The 20,973-nt window shown below is 37.3% G+C and overlaps 1 protein-coding gene across 4 annotated transcripts in view; it reads right to left on the minus strand.

The window, feature by feature from the left end:
- The window catches only part of il1rapl1a (interleukin 1 receptor accessory protein-like 1a), a 183,461-nt gene that overhangs the window by 59,276 nt on the left and 103,212 nt on the right, over positions 1-20,973 (minus strand). For all 4 annotated transcript variants that reach the window (XM_017410284.3, XM_017410282.3, XM_017410283.3 and 1 more), the window contains exon 6: positions 550-624. In XM_017410284.3, the coding sequence (XP_017265773.1) occupies positions 550-624 (75 nt within the window). The remainder of the gene's footprint in view (positions 1-549; positions 625-20,973) is intronic.

Genomic DNA, 20,973 nt, shown 5'->3' on the forward strand with positions numbered 1-20,973 from the left:
TCTTTCAGCCCTCTGTTTTCCCAGACCTCTCAGTCTTGTCTGATTGGCTTCACCGTGACAGACACATTAGCCATTCACAGAGCGGCGAGCACAATGTGGACAGTGGACTGTGCCCAGAAAACGAGCAATATGCTGTCACAGGAAAAAAACAAACAAATAAACAATTCTCCTATACTGTCTCTTGCATGCATGCCCACGTGGTAATCCCATTGTGACCCCACGTCAAAAGAGACAAACAACGCCGACAGAAAGCGGCCGGCTCGCAATGTGGCGAGCCAGTGTATGGAACCCTGGCACCATATGGGCTCTCCATTGTTGACAAAACAGCCTTAAGGATATTAGCACTCATAATTTGCATATGTGGAAGCCACTTTTGCTATTGTTTCTCCTTTCACTATCTCTCCAGCCAATAAAAGTGCCATCATTGATCTGCGTGCGATGCCTGGGAGGCGTGCTGGAGACGATTTGTAAAGTCATCCATTTCCTGTCATTTGGAAACAACTCAGACACGACTGACAGCAGCTGGAAGAAATCCCACGATAATCTTACCTAGTTGCAGCTCCATGGTGCTAATCTTGTTTTCCGTGGGAAACAGGATCTTTGGTGGCTTGTCGGTCAAAGGAGCTGAAAAGGAAAACAGACATGATTTTAAATATGCAGAAAAATGATCAGTATTCCATCTATGAAGAGGGGGATTAGGACAAGGCAATGCAATCCATGATTTATTTTTCCACACGCATTTTTTGCATCTTTGCAGTCACAGTTCTGCAGGCTCTCAGTTTCATTAATCCAACCTACTTCTAATTATTCAAGCATTACTACTTTAGCAAGAACATGTCACCATTTAATCTGTGTAAGTGTTAGGTATCTGAAGTGCCATCATGGAAAGTGTGCGTGCCTCAGTGAGAGGGAGCAGCTGATGCTCTAATGATGCTAATCATCCATACGGTGGATGTCAGACCTGCTGCTTAAGTCTCTTCTCTGGGGAATGTCAGAACATGCAGCAGTTTTATTGTTGCTAAAAGCCTTTCGGTGTTCTGCAAGAGAGGCTGTGCATTTTGGAGGTAAAGGTGACGTGAAAACAGAAAAACAGTTTCTGTATTTACACAATTAAAGAAGGATGAGAGGGAATCAAAAAGAGACAGCTACTGTATATCCAAAGTTTTAGATGTCTTGATCTTGAGGTACTCAATTACCCACAAAAAGACAAGCAACAATAATGATATATACAGAGCTGAACTAGTTCCTCAAAAACACTGATTGTCAATTGGAAAATAGCATCATTAAGACATGAGCCACTAATTTGAACCAATGTCATGAAATGTCTTTCTTACTATTATACTGATCACTTGAAGTTTGGCTGTAAGGAGCATAGTAGGCCTGAATTGAGCTAAAGAATGGCTTTCCTGTTTTGATTCTGGTCTTTTTTGGGGATTCATTAAGACCTTAAGGCCAATCCATAATTATTGACGTCAGACAGGTCATGATTTAGGTTTTCTTTGACTCTACTCCTCCAGTCTTCACTGGAAGTACACTTACAGTGCAACCATAGCTCTCCCAAGGCTGTTTTAAGACCACTCAAGCTTTAAAACTTGAACCCTACAATAGCTTTCCATCATTTTAATACTTTTTCATAAGAGTCCTAATGTTGTGGTATACCATATTTGTTTAAACTTTTACAGTCTTCAAATCCTGCTAGAACAATGAGGTGTATAAATCACTCGCTCAAGGACATTCTAAGATTTGGATCAAAAACCGAGGAGAGAGGGCTGTTTTGGTTGAGGTCCCTAGTCTGTGAAAAAGCTTATGTTTCTACACAAAAGTGTCCAGACTACCGATCATTTCAACTTAATTCCATTTAATTTAATATTGATCATCAATGTTTAAAAGTACTCTTCTTGTTAGCTTTATGTTCTGGTTAACAAGAATGTCTTGGCTTCTATTGTGGAATTAATGCAAACAGAATTGTATTATCTTTTTATCCTGCCGTCAGTTTCACATTACATGGTTACATTAACACATTAACAGAAATATGAATGTCCTGCCAGATGTGTCACAGGCTGCACAGAAAGCGCTACAGGTAGCTTCACCTAGCTGAACTTACAAATATCCACAGAATTTCATGTGAATAACAGCTTAATGCAAAATTGGCACCAATAAAAAAGCTTGTAAATGAACTGTTATTAAATCTGAGATTGAAGGAAATGGCTTTGGCCTTGACCAGGGGTGGGCAATCCTGGTCCTCGAGGGCCACTATCCTGCAAGTTTTACTTGTTTCCCTGCTCCAACAGACCTGATTCAGTGGTTAAATTACCTCTTCATGTCCTGCAGAGCCTGTTAATCACCCATTGATTCAAATCAGGTGTGCTGGAGCAGAGAAACAAGTAAAACATGCACGATGGTGGCCCTCCAGGACTAGGATTGCCCACCCCTGGCCTTGACCATGCTCTGACTAGCTGTTAGTTTATCAGTCTGGTCAGAAATAAACTATATTTTTCAAGATGAGGTTGTTGAAACAGTTATTGATAACAGGTAAGATATTAATTGTTTAAAATGTCCCACAGATCCTCACTTCAAAAGATGTGAATAATGGCTTTAGGGTCAATGGCCTGCATGATTCAGAATCCCTTTAAATAAAATTTTACCACAAGGTTTTCACATATTCTCTATTTAAGCATAAGTATAACTGCTTGAAAGCCCTCTCCTGTTGCAATATCTGTAATCAGGCAGAGCACACTACGTCTTTCTACAGTGATAAGTAGTTTGGCAAAGCAAAGTGTTGTTTGAGGTACGTGGTCTTGGAAAGCTCTTGGTTCAGTGCATCATGAGTTAACAATGACTGGATCTGCCCGGATGAACTGTTTATGTGACACCACATAGACTTAAATTATCATGTTGATCATGTTTTGGTCTGATAACAGCTTTTTTCTTTTTTTCATTGTATCAGACGTATCAGATGTAGCACCTGCTTGTATAAATAGTGACTGAAAGGCTCAGTGACTTCTGTGAGAGGGGCGGTCATGGGCTTTTAGGCTCAACTGTTTGCACTGTTAATAGGTAATCACACAGCACAAATTACACTGGATACTGATACAATTTTAATTACATATCAAACTGCTATACATAATTACACAATGGGTGATCCTATAGCTAATTATGAGCCTGGAAAACAAATGGGGACAATCTGTGTCAAGGAACAGAAGATAGGAAGCAGATGTGGCAAAGAGAACAAAATAAGGAGGCAGCCCAGGAAAAAAAAGTAAAGTTGATGAAATATTAAAAATTAAAGAGAAACAAAAACAAGAAAATGTGCAAAAATGTGACATTACCTTGTCACAAGCATATACCCCATCCCCATTCCAACTTCTCTCATTATAACATATTACACTTGCTTTAGAAAATTCCACTATCCTAATTACTACATTTTTATAGGAAATACATAAATGATCATGTCTCAAAGGCGAAACACCACTGAAATGCAGGAGGACTAGAAGCACTTTCTAACTGCTCAGTTTCCCTCCAGCCAGTTTTGGGTCTTCCTCCAGGTCTTCTTCCAGTGGGATATGCTGGAAAAATGTCCTCAAACCACCTCAGCTGACTCCTTTCAATGCGGAGGAACAGCAGCTCTGTTCTTTCTGCCATAATCCATACCTCATTACAGTAAGTGACGTTGGTAAGTATTCAAATCAGTAAACCTTCTTCACGATGACAGACTGGATCAGCGCCCTTATTACTGTTAACAAAGTCCTGATTCATCTCCTGCTCAATCATCCCAGTTACCTGAACTCCTCCACTTATGACAAAAAAAAAAATCACCCCAGCCTCAGGGCCTTATGTCTAGAATAGATTTCATGCTATATTTCAAGGTAAAATTCAACCTTGATCTCCACATTGTATGTTTATTAAAAAAGATATAAAAGGAAATAGTAACAATATAGAAAAAATCAAATAACGTATTAAGTTTTGAAATAATCTGAATAAAAAAAAAATGATTTGAAGTTAGTTCTCAGTCATCCAGAAAGTTATTTTGGTAGCTGGTCTTCTGTATCTTAAATTCTAATCCTGCAGTCACACTTATCCAAGAGCTCAGAAAGTTTAATAAATAAAGATGTGGTTTCTGGAACATTTTTTTACATGAATTTGTACATTTAAGGCATCTGAATGGATCGCTTGGTGTGTTTGCACACATTTGAGGCTCTTAGATTGATGATTCACTGTAAAGCATTGATGTCTTAGTGTCCTCAGAGCAGAGAGAGTGTCTATTCCTTTGCAGCAAACCAAGATGAATTCAGTTCATTTGACACAAAAAAAAGTTTCTTCCAAAACTTTTCAGCCACATCGTGACACCAGGGTTGTATGAAGGCTGACTAAATACAGCAGCACTGGAGTTGCAGAATGCATAGAAAATCCATTTCAACAACTCTACAAACACTGCTCAAGCGCATCTTTTCTGATCCTTTGGACACCCATATACTTAGTAATGTTCTTATTTTCTGCACACTAGACTATTATTTTTGAGTTTCTCAGAGAAAATGGAAACATTTTTGACCTAATCCTAAAAAGGCACAACTGTCATATTAGCCACTCGGCTCTCAAAAAAGATATTTTTAATGAGCTTTTTACCCAGCTAAATATATAATCTGAGACCTGGTCGCAGAGGTGTCAGGTTAAGCCGAGATCCCCAGATCTCCTCCCAGGTACCACCTCCGGCTCATCTGGAAGGTCTCCAAGACCAGTTATTTAATATAATCTCTCCAGTGAGTCCTGGGGTCTTCCCTGAGGTCTTTGCCTGGTGGGACATGTCTGAAACACTTCCATTAGTGGGCATCCTGAAGGCATCCTCACCACTTGCTCAAACCACCTCAGTTGTCTCCTTTCGATGCAGAGGAGCAGGGACTCAACTCTGAGCTTCTCCAGAATAGCCAAGCTCTCCATCCTATCCCTAAAAGTGATTTTAGCCACTCTGTGGAGAAAGCTAACTTCATTCCCAAATCATTCCCAACCAAGATTTGGCAGTCTACCATATCCTGGTTGAGGTCTATGAAAACGATCATATGAATTTGGTTATATTAAGGCTTTTTTGTCAAATATGTGATTTAGATTTTAACTAAATATTTTTTTATTCCAGTTTAAATTATTGTAATGGACTTTTGTTACATCAGTCAAAACCTGGAACAGTCTTGCCTTTGTGATACAAAATCTGACTAAAACTGATGGATTGTAAACCTGAGAGGAGAGCTTGTTGAAAAGGAGCTCGAGAAATGATGGAAGTATCACACTTTCAATTTTGACAACTTGTACTTTTCAACTGAGAATTCATAAGAAAAAAATTAAAACACATTTTCACTAAATGGAACCTTGAAAGTATTTTTTGTCAGCTTGAATTTACACTTTAATGATCTGTGACCTATGATTTTGACATTTCAGCATTATAATTTTAAAATTCTCATTAAATGCTGTCTAAATTTTTATAAATATTTTTAGATTTCACTTTTACCAATGTTCTCTTTTAGTTTTTTTCTCCTTATTTTCATACAAATAATGCTTTAATTACAATGATTACCTGAATCAAAAAAAAAATTACATAGAAATTTGAAAAATGTATGTAAATCAGAAGGTAACAGATACACTGGTCATGTATAATTTTGTAAAACATGTCAAATTTGGTGGCTGGTTACTTATTCTAAAAATATATATAAAATGACTACAGGATTTCAAGGCTTAAAGTGTGATTAAAGAGGAGCTTTGCATGTTGTGTGTATGCTGGCCTGTGTATATTAACACAGCAAGCGACTATATGAAAAAAAGCTTTGTGATCACCCATCCACAATCCCAATTTTGCTTGGTGGTAAAGCTCAGTGGACTTTCCGGCTGGATTATTCCGGGTGACCGACTGTAGGCAAACAGCAAATTAATGAATTAAGGAAAGAGCTGAGATACTTGGATCACTGGGCTTTTTCTGTTAGTTGTCCCATTTGTGGCGGCGGAGGGCAGGATTTGTGTTAGAGAAAGAGCAAATTGGTTTCCAACGTTTAAATGAAAAGGAATCAAATGCACAAATGGATATCACATGACAGACCAGCACACATTCGTGAAGTGACATGGACAATGTGAACAGAGGACTGTATTGTCTCACTAAAATGCTTCCTCAAGGTTTTTCACTACTTTCCTTTTTAAACCAACAGACTCATTTAAGCCAAAGAAGGAAAAAAAAGAGTTAAACACAAAAAAGTTCTTGCGAGTGTCAAACTTATAAACCTGAACAGAAAACTTATTTTTTCTTCAGCTAAACTCCTGCATTTTAATGCTGTGGCTCTCTATATAATAATAATAGCAGTGACCTTCCTTTGCACCTTTGAGCTAGTTTCATTTTTTTTTCCTGATGGCACAATAACCTTCCTGGGTGATTTCCTTATAAAATCTCCACTGAGACTCCAGAATTCAGTTCAGGACTTGATCATTTCCCACATAAAAGAATCGGTGCAGAGAGATTGTTAGTGTCATCAAGATGAAGATAATAAAAGCTGTAATATTAATTCTTAAACCACATCACACACCCCTCACTGTTCAGCCCTGCTGCACTCTTCAAGAGCCTCAAAAGAAGTGAAATAATTCAACAGCAATACAAAAAAGTGTGCATTTTGCTCTGCAAAACTGCCATGTCATGTCCTTGCATCAAAATCAAAAGCATGTCAAATAATCTAATAAAGGTAAGAACAATTGGCCTCTTTTGGAAAATGGTAATCTTTAGGTTTCCTTTCCTAAGCTCAAGGTATCTGATGATAAAACACGTCACCCATCAAGCTGCTCAAAGAGGAGCTCCAGCTGTGTGGCTTCAATAAGCCACATCTTTGTGAAATAAGAATAAAGAGGAAATTAAAAGTGCCTGTCTGTCAGTTCCCCTCCTCATTTTGCTGAATATGTTAACTAACCATCAAAAGCTACATTCAACAATTCATTACCTAATAAGTACGACACGAAGAGCAATTAAAAATGAATTTGCAGAAGAAGGAAACGGGAAGAAAAACGGAAAGATAAAAGAGCAACGAAAAGAAAGGGACAGTGACAGAGACACAAAACGAACAAGACAGAGTGAGAAATGTATTATTGATTGCCAGACATTTACCATCATTCTCCTCTCTCTGCATGTGAGTGTGTGTGTGTGTGTGTGATGCCACGGGTCTTTTTTCCCTGAACGACAAGTCACAGTTTTTCAAATCTGTATGCAAAAACTGAAGGGAAAGTTTTAATGTTGAGTATTACCAAGGAAAACAGCAACATTATAAAAGCAGGAAGAGGAGCTGCACGTGTGGGCAAAAGAAGGAAGAGAACAGAATAATATAAAAAAAGTAATTTTGTTCTTTTAGTTCCTTCAAGGCCCACTCTTCTGATAATAAATGATAAATATGCCCATGAGGGCATGGTCGTTTGTCAAAGAGCTCAACTATTTTTGTATTCCAGGTTCACACTTGAAATCTGTGCAGTGCATCCTCCTCCTGTTTACACACAAAGAAAACCAAGCAGGGTGCCTTGCAACTAGTGCAGATGTTGGAATTCGCAACATGATGATCCAGTTATGGATGTGGAAACTTTAAAACGGTTCTTTTAGATGCTGACTCCAACAAAAACAATGGTATGATAAACTTCATGTGCTGCCCTTTTTGCAGATTTAAACAGGCTTTTTATTGAAACTTGACATCACTTTAGCAAGACATCTTAATGATAGTGTTACGCTCGAAAGATTTCTTTTTCCAGACAATATGTCAATGTACTCTCATTACTTGTGTGCAATAAAAACAGAACTTTATGAAGACTGATTTTCAGATTTTGAAAAAAAGAAAAAGTTTATATTTTAAGTAGAATAATAGAGTACCTTGTTCAGAGTATGAGGTTCAGATAAGGAATATAGAAATGTGAACATTGAAACAAATGAGAAATATTTTATGGCTCTATTGTTCAAAGAACTGTATGCTGGGATACAAAGGTGAACGATGAAAGAGAGTAACCTTCTGGGAGATTTAATGTTCTCCCTTGTGCATCTGAGCGGAACAGAAAAATGAAAATAGGAGAAAACACCAAAAGGCACAAAAGCAATTTAACAGACAAGAAGTTAAAAAATATTGGCTTAATTTATTTAATAAACTATTTTAGTTAAAAATAAACATCTTAAACATGCTTGCATTTTTGTTGATGTGACAACTTTAAATCTAGAGTTTTAATTAAAATAACTGAAAGTAATCACAATAAAACATGTACAGTAAGTAAATGACAGCCTCTCATTTTTTAACTTGTCACTTAATTTACTTGAGAAATACAAAGCCATCACACACATAAACACACATTCAAACAACTTTCCCAGTCATCACATATGTTGCGCTGGACTCTGATGTGTTACAGTACGAAATATGAATGTTGCTCTGTACCATATAACTCACACTTGGAGCTATCAAGATTAATGAGTCATGGCTTTAACCCTCCCGTGGCCTTCGAGTCAAATTGACCCGAAGTTACAAGGGCTTCTCTACCTCTCTTCATCTCTCTCTCTCTTGAGGGCTTCAGGAGGGTTAAACCATTTTTATAATTTTTGTGTGCATTGTAGGGTTATACAACAGGAACATCAGAAAACTTAAAAAGCACTCGTATTTTGTTCAGGAGGGAATTCTGTGTTGCCAGACTTGGAGTGGGGGCTCGAGAGAGGGCACTCATCTACATGTGACTGTACTGGAGGGAAGACATGTCAGAGATAAAGCAAAGAGGTAGAAACAAAAAGGTACAATAAGAAGGTGTAAGAGAGAAAGCCTGCTTCTGAATTTTAATTTGATATTAGCATAAATAGGATATAATATAAATAGAAGATCTTATGGATGTGGCACACTGTATGTAGTGTTAATCTAATTAGTCTTTGTTGAACTCATTCTTAGACCTTAGTCAGCCATAAATAAGGATGCACCAGTCAATCAGCTGGTGATGGACTTGACCATTAACAGGCTGATCTGAAACTCAAAAATCTGATATTTTCCCAATTTGTTGATGCACCATAACTAATATGTGCTAGCAATACCATGTCTTCTATGTAATGGTTTTTACTGAAAAACAAAGATATTTTTTTCAATCTGTAACTTGTTTGAAAATAAAATCAGAGGTAAAAGAAATCATTTATTTTCTACAGTGGTTTGTCTTCAGCTCATTTTACTGCACACAAACTGCCCCCTAAACAGGTGACATATTTAAGTTCAGTTTATTGTGTAAGGCCTATATCTTTCAATCAGATTGACAGATCAAAATGTTGTTTTAAGAGCTGAATAATAAAAATATTAATAATAATCTGGCTTATTAAATACATTTTTCAGCTGACTTTTATATGTATAAACACCTATGTTTAATAATGTGTAATTTTTCAATTATAGAATTGGCTCAGGCTGGATTCGGCAGCTCAGACTGAAAATCAGAAGCAGCAAAAAGGAAAAAAAAAAAACCTAAGAAACTGCAATTGACACATCTCTTTACTAGAAGCAGAAAGAAACAATTATCACGGCAAAATGGCCAATAAGAGAAAAAAACTAGAACAAAAAAATAATTTGGCGGAGGAGCGTCTGACGGTGAAAAGATCTTACAGCTTGCAACCCAGGTCTGAAAAGATGCTGGCCTCTACCACACTTGATGAAATATCAACACATAAATAAACTGTGTGGGTTTAATGTGTTTGGTGCCCTCTGTGAGCTAAACATCTTACTTTTATCATCTCTGTCTGATCTGCTCTCTTCTTAACCTCTCCCACTGTAGCAGAGAGCCATATTTTCCTTTCTTCTGCCTCACTAAGAAGTGAGGCCTTTTCTTCCCACACTGTCATCTTTAAATCTATTTGTCTCTGTCCCAGAATTGGCCCTGCCACACTCATTTTTACTTTGCCTCTCTTAGCTTCTTTATGTCTACACTCACCTCCCGCTCGCTGCATGCAGAGTACAGTATCTGTGAACCTGTGTGGTGTATCTCGGGTGATATCAGCTTAAACTTAAATGTTTCATAATGTGTAGAGAGTACACTACACTGTTTTTCCATTAGGGTGCAGCTTGCAGAGTGTTTGGGTCAGTGCTTATGCCTGTCAGACTGTAACTTTACCTGGGTGTAACATTCCCTCATAAACACTTGCAGGCACAAACACACGCTGCACGCAAACATTTGCTCCAGATGCTGCTCATCCCTGCAAACACATGTTGTTTGACAGGCATGCACAATGCTCGCCCAAACACCTTCCAGTCAGAGTCAGATAACAAAACCCAGCGGTGATAAAGGAGACATTCCTATAAAATGAAAACACAAAATGTACAATAAATGCCCACATGGAATTCATGCAGATAGGTAGAGGAAAAAAAAAACTGTTGTGGCTCAAAAAAAGGAGAAGACGGATGCTGACCATCAAAACATCCAGTGGCAAATAATACAGTAGCCAGTCAGACAGAGGATTAGCTCGTAATCGGTGCTGATCTCGGCAGGTGATTCAGAGGAAAGCCCTAGTGGCCTGGTATCCATTCTGTTACCCTGCTGGAGCATTAGCAAAAGGCCAAACCAGTCAACTGCAGGAGAGAGCTGAGGCAGGTGATACAAACCTGAGGGACAGGATTAACACAGTCCTGGCACATTACCACCAGCATGCACTGTGTAAAACCCTGCTGAAAGGTTGTATTTATTTGTCTTTTTTTTTTCTCCATGCCTATGCTGCATACCAGCCTCGAGTCTGTCCAGGTGTGTAAACACATTGGCAGTGCCAGTGGGCTACCTGTATATGGAGCTGAGATTTACACGAAGCAGCAGAGGAACAGACAGACAGGCTGCAGGGTCACCTCACTACCATCTGCTCCATCAGCTCCCTTTGACCTGTCTCCACAACAGCCTCAGCAGCGTTTTTGCAGCTATCATTTCCCCTTACCTTTATGTAACAACTCTGCAATACATATACAAAATGTAGCTGGCTTCACAACAACGTTACTACGTTCTACCTTCAGCCGAGCCTTTTTTGTGTCATTTGAAGTCAAACCTGAAATATCTTTATGAGAAAGAGGACATCATTTTAGAAAATTGAAGCATAAAAAATAATGGTGCTTTATAAAATTTTCAAAAGCAAGTTGGTATTTTTTGCTCTGTAAAATACTGAAATTTAAAAACCATGAGTTCAAATACTGTAAATTTGGAAATGCAAAGACCGGGCAGAAAAGTTGGCATTGTTCTTCATAAACTAGACTGCCCAGAAACTTTGAAATATCCTCCAATTTTAGCCATGAAACTACAGGTGCTCTTGGGAAAGAAATGTTCTAATAGTGCTGTTGTTTGATCAGACTTCTCCAGCTTAAACTTAGCATTATATCAAAATAAGCACAACAGGAAGCCCGGTGGATTGGTTGAGAGATTAACTAGGTAAATTTTTGCCATATTTTAATCATCAGCATCAGTCACGTCCGATTAAAAGACACACAATCATAAATAACTAAGTATGAGTTAATGAGTAAATTGTTTTTAAACTGTTGTTTTGAAAAAGTTAAATTTTATTTTAAAAGAAAGTTCTGTTTGTCACTAGAAATAACAAAAATATCCTTTTTTTTACATCTTATATAGAGCAAAACTTTGTAAACTTTGCAACTTGGTTTATCACTTTAAAGAAATCCAAACCTCCCATTTCTTCTCATTTCTCTATGAAGCAGTTATGTATCCTCAGGACAATAATCACAATAACTGGGACTGACACTGGTTAGAGGTTTTCACTCAACCATGCTGGATTTTTACAAATCCCATTGGAAGGAGCGAGAATTATATTTTATTCCTGTCAGGGCATCGTGAGAGTTTGGGCAAATATAACAAAAATAATGTATTTTTTTAAATAACTGATTTCTGCTTTAATTGTTAATCAGCACCATGTTGCTTCTTTTCAAAAGGGCAGGCATGAAAAATGAAATTTTGCCCTTTTAAAAAAGAGGTGAGGAACTGATGAGTTTATGCAAACAAGAAAGACCTTCTACAAAAAGGGACACCAGTGAGCAAAGGGACAAGGAATGGAGACAAGAAAGCACTGTTAAGTGACTCAGTTTTTTTTCTCGGCACAATACACATTGTGATTAGCTTAAATCCCTTAAAGGTGTGAGACAAACACTGAGAAAATTGCCTGATAGACACAAGAGGCTCTTCTCTCAAAAATAAGCCAAGATATTTTCTAACAAAATCTGTAATTGCTTTTTTTTTTTTACTTTCTTATTTTTTCATTTCACTGAGATTTGTCTCAAACTGTAACTTCTGCATGCCAGGGGATGCTAGCTAAGGTAAAAAAAAAAAATTTTTAGAACATTTGGTAAATAGAAAAACAGCAAACAATTAATTTTTTTGTGCATGAGAAGAAATCTTGGCGATGGATGATGGAAGAATGAATAGCTTCTCAAAATATCTAACAAGTGTGTTTGATGTTTCCAATTGACAATTAAGATATTTCTAAAACCAAGACCACAGATATTTAAGTTAGTTTTGCTGACCAAATCTGTTTTCCATTTGTGATTACGTCTATCACTATAGAGTAGTCTCTGTTTAATTGTATGCCTTTCTCAACCCTGTAACTTAACTGCATCTCTGCTTTGGATTATTTGCCTTGCAGTCCTTTTGATTTTTTCTTTTTCTTAAATGGTTAAAGTTTACGGTATGCACCTCGGTTTGGGTTCTACTTTAAAACTTCTCGTGACAGTTACTGTCAGGAGTGGCTCTGTAGGAAGAACATTCTATCGGCTAAATGTGAACGTTTTCATGCTGTCACATTTGTGTCAAAACTATCCTCCCACAGCAAAATACTCATCTGAGCACAAATCACGTTTCTCCAGCAAAGTTACTAAGCTTATTCCACTCCAACTCATCACCTGCCTTACAGGAAGAAAAAAAAAACACTTGAACTTCAGACGTGGAAAAATCACTCATTCACCTGTGAACATATGTTAAATCATTAAAAGGCCCACACCTTTCATGCTAGTTTTAAACTTTAAACTGATGAGAAATGACAAAGGTATGTCAGCTTTGGTTGTATGTTAAAAATAACATTATGCACAAAAAAGTCTCATTGAAGAAAATAGAAAAGAAGATATGAAACACATACTGAGTTCTGGCACAAGTCGTCCCACTAATGCTACAGCACGTCCAGTCAGTGCCAAATTCTAATTAGAGATTCATTAGTCTTATCTGTGATTATACCCACAAGATGTGCACATACATGCACTCTCAAAGTTATAAATACACAAAGACACAGACTTACCCACGCTAAATAGACTCCGATATTTACACGGTAAGCATGCGTACTGTCACATAAGCACTCCAACTGGAGAACGGTGGTCGTTAGCATGACTAATCTAATGGACTAAACTGACCTTGAGCAACGACTCACCAGCTGCTTTAAGTGAAGCTTTTCATATAACATTGTGCCAGGTATCGGTCCGCAAATCATCTGTTTGTTTGCTTCCCCTTATTCCAAAACCCCAACAATGCTCTTCTCATTGAGCTTTCAAAGACAGATGGGGATCATTAAGCTTTTCTCTCTCCCCTCCAATTCACTCTCAGATCTGTCATGTCTAAACCACCGGTGCTCTTCATCTTGCCTTTCCATTCAGCCCCCATCTCCCTCCCTTCCCTGTTTGCCCCTCACTCACTGTCTTCGTCCATCTCACTCAACATAGATTTATATCGAAAGGTTTCAAACTCCAGCAGAATCTTACAACTTTAACAAGTGCTTCATCACTCTTGTCAGAAGTAGTTATAGGAGTCATGACATACACTTCTCCCGACAGGAGGAATTGATGAGAAGCCATTAGGCTGTGCCGATCCTATAGAAGACCTCCATCAAGGCATTCTTCTAATCTTTGACATAGAAACGTGGACACTGACACGGCTTTAGACATGTGCCAGATGGAGAATTTCCTCATGTTACATCTATTTGATGTGTTTTTGGCACTTGAAATAAGTAGAAATGTAATGATATTGATGAACTTTAAAGGAATAGAATGCAAGCGCATAAGCTAAAAAGCATCAGAAGTTTATATTCTGTTAATAAATGTTTGTTATTGTCTGCACATTTTGGAGACATGTGTTACATCAGACAACACAATGTTGTAATGGCTTTTATCGTCAGAACCGTTTTAGCTGTGCGTCGCTTTGCAGCAGTGTTAAAACGTTGCTAACAGAACTCCTGCTGTCCTGTCTGCACTGGTGGCCATCTGGACTGAATCCATCACCTCATTCTGCTCGTCCTCCGTGACCCTGATCCCTACTTTTTCCTAATGACGTTTCTGTGGTGGGACCAGCCATAAGAGGAACATTTCAGCCGCAAGCTTAATAATTGATGAAACTTTTTGATCTATAACAATTTTAATAAAAATTCTCTTTCCTAACAATAAAGATGAAAATATTCATTCCAGATTTTTCAGATCTTTTTACTAAAAATGAATGATTTACTAAAACTTCTGAGAAAATGTGAGATTTAATGTCAAGCATGAATTGAAGTTAAAATGAGTACATTACAACCACATTCAAGCAGTATTTTTTTTTTACTAAAGGCAGCAGCCAACAGGTTATTTTTATCACTGCATTTATCCATGGTATTTGTTGTAATAGAAATACAAAAGTTAGTGGATTATATTCAAACTGTTGGGTAAATGTTAAATGTCTTTTAATGTAATCTCTGCTTTCTTTTCTGCTGCTAGTTTCTCAGTCAATTTGAGCTGCCTCATCTAACAAAATATGTGAAATTACTACAAGGAGCAGGATATAATGTGTTAAATGGGACATATAAAAATGTTACCATGAGAGTATACATATGGCTATCTGAAGTTACTAAAATCTCAAGTCACACAGGCTGCCTAAACCAGTGGTGCCCAACTCTGGTCCTCAAGGAACACTATCCTGCATGTTTTAGTTTTCCCTGCTCTTCATCACGTCTTCAATGTCTGCAGAAGCCTGTTAATCACTCACTCATTCAAATCAGGTGTGTCAAAGCAGGGAAACAACTAAAACATACAAGATAGTGTTACTCGAGGGCCAGGGTTGGGAATCACTGGCCTAAACCATAATGTTCAGGGATTTCAGACTCTTTTGAATTACAGTAGTGTTATGTGCTCTGTTGCATTTATATCTTTAAATTGAGACATCTGTTGATTTTTAGACAAATAGGTTGGAAATCATCTGAACTGCCAGCAAAAATTCAAAGAGCCTTGATTCTAACTCTCAACACATTAGTTAACCACAATCTGTTCTGGTCTCCTGCCCCACTTTTAAGCTCACAGTAGAATCGACAGTAGCTTTCTGTAATTTGTAATTTCTGTAATATTGTCTGTTGTTACTGCTCAGATTAGGTAACGCAGTCATTTCAATCTACAATTTATGCAAATGTCAGTCTCCACGTGTATTCCCAGTTGCACACAGAGTGCATATATCCATTAGACCACCCTCTTGACTGTATTTGAGCTACTAAAAGTAGTGGAGCTCATTTAGTGCTTTGACCTCCCTGGAGGTGGGTGAGGTTAAACGGGTGCAGTGCTTGGTTTCTGTTTCTGTGCTTTTAAAAACCTGACACGTTCCCTAGAGGATGCCTAATCCTCTCAGACCACAAATCGAGCAGCAATTACAACCCTACAGAAACTGACTGACACACATATATAGAAACAGCTGTAGAGCACTAGAGTCTTCGCTGGCTGGACTACATAAATGAGAAAGAGGCAAAATGATATCCTTGCCATTGGGGAAAGGCTAATATGTGGAAAAAACTGAGACCTAAGAGGATGTGTGCAAATATATATGGAGAGCATTTATAAGAACTTATTCATCTTGCAAGTATTTGCCACATACTTCTAACCTCACCATTTCTTTATGGTTAATCAGAGAAATTCTTAAATCTCCAAACTAAGTGTTTACATGGATCGTTCCTCAGCCATAATACTTCTGTCAAAAGCAAGCACAAGAACGAAAACTAATTACAGTAATTAGTTGCAATAATCAGTAATTAGTTCTCCATCTAAATGCATTTGTTTGTCAAAAAGCCTCTGGAGACCTGAAGTCTGAATGCAATCATGTTTTGCTGCTTTATTTTGTACAAGTATCTTTACAGGTTCGCCCACATTCCACCCCCACAGCCACCTCACCACACCACTCTAGCTTTAATCCAACACAAAGCCCCTTTCAGTCTCATTCAGAATAACTTGCCTCAACTAAAGGTGCAACTCTATTATTTCCATGACAAAGTGGATGGTCGTGGATGGAAATGCAGAGAGTTTTTAGACATCTAGAAACATTATAAATTTTCTCATGTGGATTGCAAAAAACGTTACATGTTCACATGGTGATGCTGTGATCGCAATCACTGTTTAGATGAGACTGCAAAAACACATTTAATCAGCTGTTGTTTCTTTGCCAGGTCACTAGCTAGTGCTGTAATTTTTGTATTTTAACGACACATGCATGCTCTCAGGTGTCAAAATACAGCTCTAGTGCTCTAAAATCAAGATCAGTAAAAGATGCCCATGGCAACTATTGGACTATTCTGAAAGAAAATGTGTTGCTTGAATTTGTTAAACATGTTCAAGAGATGAGCAACAAGACTGCAAGCCTCTGCAATGAGAAAACTGAGAACCCCTGTGAACATTTCGAGACATTTTAGAGACTCCCTCCTGAATGCTGTTCAACTAGTAGCCAAATGTCACAGCCTAGTGAAATGCATGCCAAAAATCCTAGTATATCCTAGTATAATAGTGTAGAATAATAATAATATATAGTATATAGTATAATCCTAGTATAATCTTCATTATACTGGTTACTCAATGAGATTCTTACTACAACTCTTCAGCCCTGAACACATTAGTGTTTTCAGTTTGAAGTATTTTTAGACCACTGTTAAACAAGTCAAAGGTCCAGACTTGGTCCAGAGTTTGAATAGTCTTTAAATTACACAAATAGAAATAGTTTATGTGACTACAATTTTGATAAAGAAACATCTTTTCCCTCCAGTGGCACCTTGTAGTCACATGCTGCTAACGCTGTCACAAAGTGGCAGTAAGAAATGAAATGCTTTTGACTGCATTAATGCAATTTTTTTTGTCAGAACACTTGCCTAAAAAGTCAAAGTGATTCCATGTCGATTTCTGACATTATCACAGTTTTATTTGGGCAAAATTACAAAATGCAAACTATTCAAACTACAACTTTACTGTCAGAACACATGCTCACTCCACATCAATCCACTGGACAAGTGAAAAATGAAGACACAAATATTTCTGACTAGCAGGTTTAACAAGGCCATAAGTGTGCAAATCCACAATTTATGTTTCATTAGACCATCTGTGTCACCCCGCCATGTGGGCAAGCTCATTAAAAAAAACAGATATGTGAAATAGGCAATAGTCCTAAACCATCAAACTGTTGCTGACAATAGTCCTCATTAGGATGAACAAGGAAATTAATGTTCCTATGAGTAGTGCCTTCTTTTAGATATGTTCACAATGTCTCATTTTAGAATCATCTTATATTGGCTCTGTGTTGTGCTGACACTTTCTGGGCAACAAAAATTAGCATTCTTCCATAAACAGAGGATACACCTCTGATTTGCACTTCAGTACTTTAACTTGTGCTTTTAGTCTTGAAATTCAAGAAACTGTTTAAAAGTTAAAGTTACCTTTTGGCTGTTTTTATGCCACCCCACTGAAAAGCAGTAATAAGCACATTACTCCATCTGAGAGAAAAATAAAATCACTAAAAACCTCACAGTCTGTGAGCTCATGTCACTGTACTCCAGTTATTTCTAAAAAACAAAGAGCCACGGCTGTACTATCACTTTCCCTAAAAATGAGGGGGACACAAAAAGATGTAACAATATCATGAATATTTGCATTTCAACCACCTGTTGGCTTCAAAGCATAGCAACAGAAGGAAACATCGAGGGTTTGACAGTAATGACTAATCATGGACCAGTGATACAAAGCGAGTCTCTTCACGGGGAGGCTTTGATGCAGGTGAATCACATCCTAAACGTACTTATTAGCAGGAGTGGGGGAGGAGAGCGAGGGAGACGGGGTGAAGAACGGGGGAGAGAAATTTGTTCCGCACGTTAGCTGGCATGCTTGGGTGGACGAGAACAGAAGGCTGGCATAATGAATTTTGGCATGCAAGCGGCTGTTAATGAAATAAAGAACCCCACCCCAACAGAGGTGTGAATGTGTGTTTGTGAGTGTTGAAGTTTGTGTGCAAAAATAGGTGCAAGGGACCAGACAGAGAAAGTTGGAGAACCGCACAGGAAGGGAAAAACATAATAATGATGTGAGAGAGTTAGGAGGTTTGGGATATTTTGTGTTTACGTGCCCTTCTTTATGACTATTAAAAAAAAAAGTTTGCTTTAGCTGTTAGCTGAAAATGGCTTATAAACAGCATAATAATAGCACAATCGGGTAAAAATGGACCTATTCAGGCCTGGTATATGCTAAACTGAATCTGTTCAAATGAGACTTTAGCTGACTTGATGGTTGATGAAAATAACAGCAATGGAAGGTTTAAGGACTGACGTTGGGTCACAGATTCACATCATGCAACAACAACCATTGATCTCATGGAAATCCCAAAGTGAGCAACACTTGTAAAAAACATCACCCTTCTTTCATTTCATTTTCTTCAGAATACAGTCAAATTGCCTAGGCAGAAAGGTGAAAACAAAGTAAGTTAACTAGATAAAGATTTCTTTTCTTGCAATATTGCAGTAACTCTTGTACAAAAGTGTTTTCTTATAGCTTCCCTGGAAATGAAAACTGTCATGTTAGGAGCACATATGTATAGAGAATGAGCAGCCAGAAGGTGCAATTAAATAAATGACAACCCCTGTGGGAATGATAATCACAGAGGGTGGCAGATTTGATGATCTATGGATAAAAATATGTATCTTACGCCGTCCGTGTTCCGCTATTTAAAGCAGAATTGTCAGAGGTGGTTTTCAGCTGGAAGGAACGAAAGCGGTGCCTGATTGGTACCGACTGCAGCCAGCATGCTTTCACAGGGTTTTATTGTCATATCTAGTATCATTTTTAGCACCAGGAAAAGTTGTATAGGATTTTTAATCAACATGTATTGCTTCAAGAATAATAGATGACTTTTGGTCCACACCGCATCAAGTCAAAAGCACAGAAAGTTTTACTCGAGGGAATCTGTGATAAAATGTGGTGGCCCTGAAGTGCAAATCAAACTAATACTGAACAATTTTTTAGAACATAAAAAAAAAAAAAAAACTGAAAACAACTTTTTTAAAAATTTTACAAAAAAAATAAGTAATGTTTTAGAAATTCACAATAAAATAGGCAACAATAACAACAAATTTAATGAAAAGAAAGCAGTTTCTGATTACAAAAATACACAAAACACATCAATGTTAGGCAGGTATTATCAAGCTTTGGAACACTAAGCTGAATAAAGATTAGACATGTCTGTGAGTAGGACACTGTGGTTACAGTAGACACGACCTTTACTAATGTGCTTTTATGATTCAGATGCTTTTCACAGCAATGGCACCAGCAGAAAACAAAGAAAATTCATCAGAATATTATGGTAATTTTATACTTTTGTTCTTCAAACATGATTACCATCTTTTGTTTTTAATCACATTCCTACCTTGCTGATGTCATCATTAGTTGCCTGTCATGTTTTAAGAATGACAGATATGAACAGCAGGTTGTGAAAAAGAACGAAAGTGTCATTTTTATTTTCAATCTGCTGTTTTTGAGCTCTATGCAACTCTTGTTTACTGTAAGCACTTGGCTAAAACATTTCCACAGCTATTTTTTTTTTGCTCCAAAATCTAGTAGCTACATAGTAATATGTAAAAAAAAGTAACAATTATTTTTATGAGTCCCCCAAATAATGACTTTATAATTTGTGCCCTGATTACTAATAATTAGCATTTTAATGTGAAGTAAAATGCACCTATTTTTTTCTATCTGAAAGAAGCAAGGTGAAATTTCTGTAACAGAGCAGCAAAACATAAAACTGAACAACTGGTTTTTTTGGTATGTTTGTTTCATTTTCAGAAAAAAACAACAAAACCTAAAACAGCAAAATTTGCAATCAAACAAAATAACAGAATAAGTTCTGGCTAACAATATGAGTCACATGGAATTCAACAACATAACAACAACAAAAAGCAATATTTAATAAATAAAACATAACTAAAATGCAAAAACAAAAAAAAAACCCAAAAAGCACTTACTCCTAATTCAAAGATCTCCTGAAAATTACTATCATGTTTTCTTGTATCTTTTGAAATGTGGTGTTGTCCCAAAATGTGCTTCCTGTTTTGTTGGTTTGTTTTCTGAGAGGCTACATTTTCTGAAATATTGTTGGATTCTACAATTTTCTTTTGATTCTGGTTTGATTTTATCTCCATGGATGCTGTGGAAAAGTTACAGCTACAACAGAAAGCACTGCTGCTAACAAAACCAATATTGTACATGAAAGAAAGAAATAGTGTTTAAGAAGTTATTTGCTTTAGTGGAGCACGGGCATAAGCAGACAAAATTATGTTTCTCCGTGCTTTGCCTCACAGCACAAAAGAATGATCGCAGATGGATTTGAAAGAGAACATTTTAGGTTGAACATTATAAAAGCCTCTCTACTTTTCATCACTCATCTTTCTAGAAGAAAATAACAGTTTTTTTATCATAAATCTCCACAACTTGTAAAACCAAAGTTTTTACCAAAACAACACACTACTTGAGCATTTTCCAGTTTTTCTGCTGGGGCTTGCTGAACAACGCAAACAAGTAATCATTTTGTTCCCAAAGATCAGAATCATGTGTTTTTAACACATTGTTAGTTCATATTCAAGAAACATAAAGCCTGCTCTCAGTAGGCCAGGTGGTGGATGTGGCTCTGATGTGATTTCTAAATCCTCTAAAGATAAGTCAGCCCCCACCATCTCAACACGCATTG

This window comes from Kryptolebias marmoratus, linkage group LG6, assembly GCF_001649575.2.
Source record: "Kryptolebias marmoratus isolate JLee-2015 linkage group LG6, ASM164957v2, whole genome shotgun sequence".
NCBI classification, from domain to species: domain Eukaryota; kingdom Metazoa; phylum Chordata; class Actinopteri; order Cyprinodontiformes; family Rivulidae; genus Kryptolebias; species Kryptolebias marmoratus.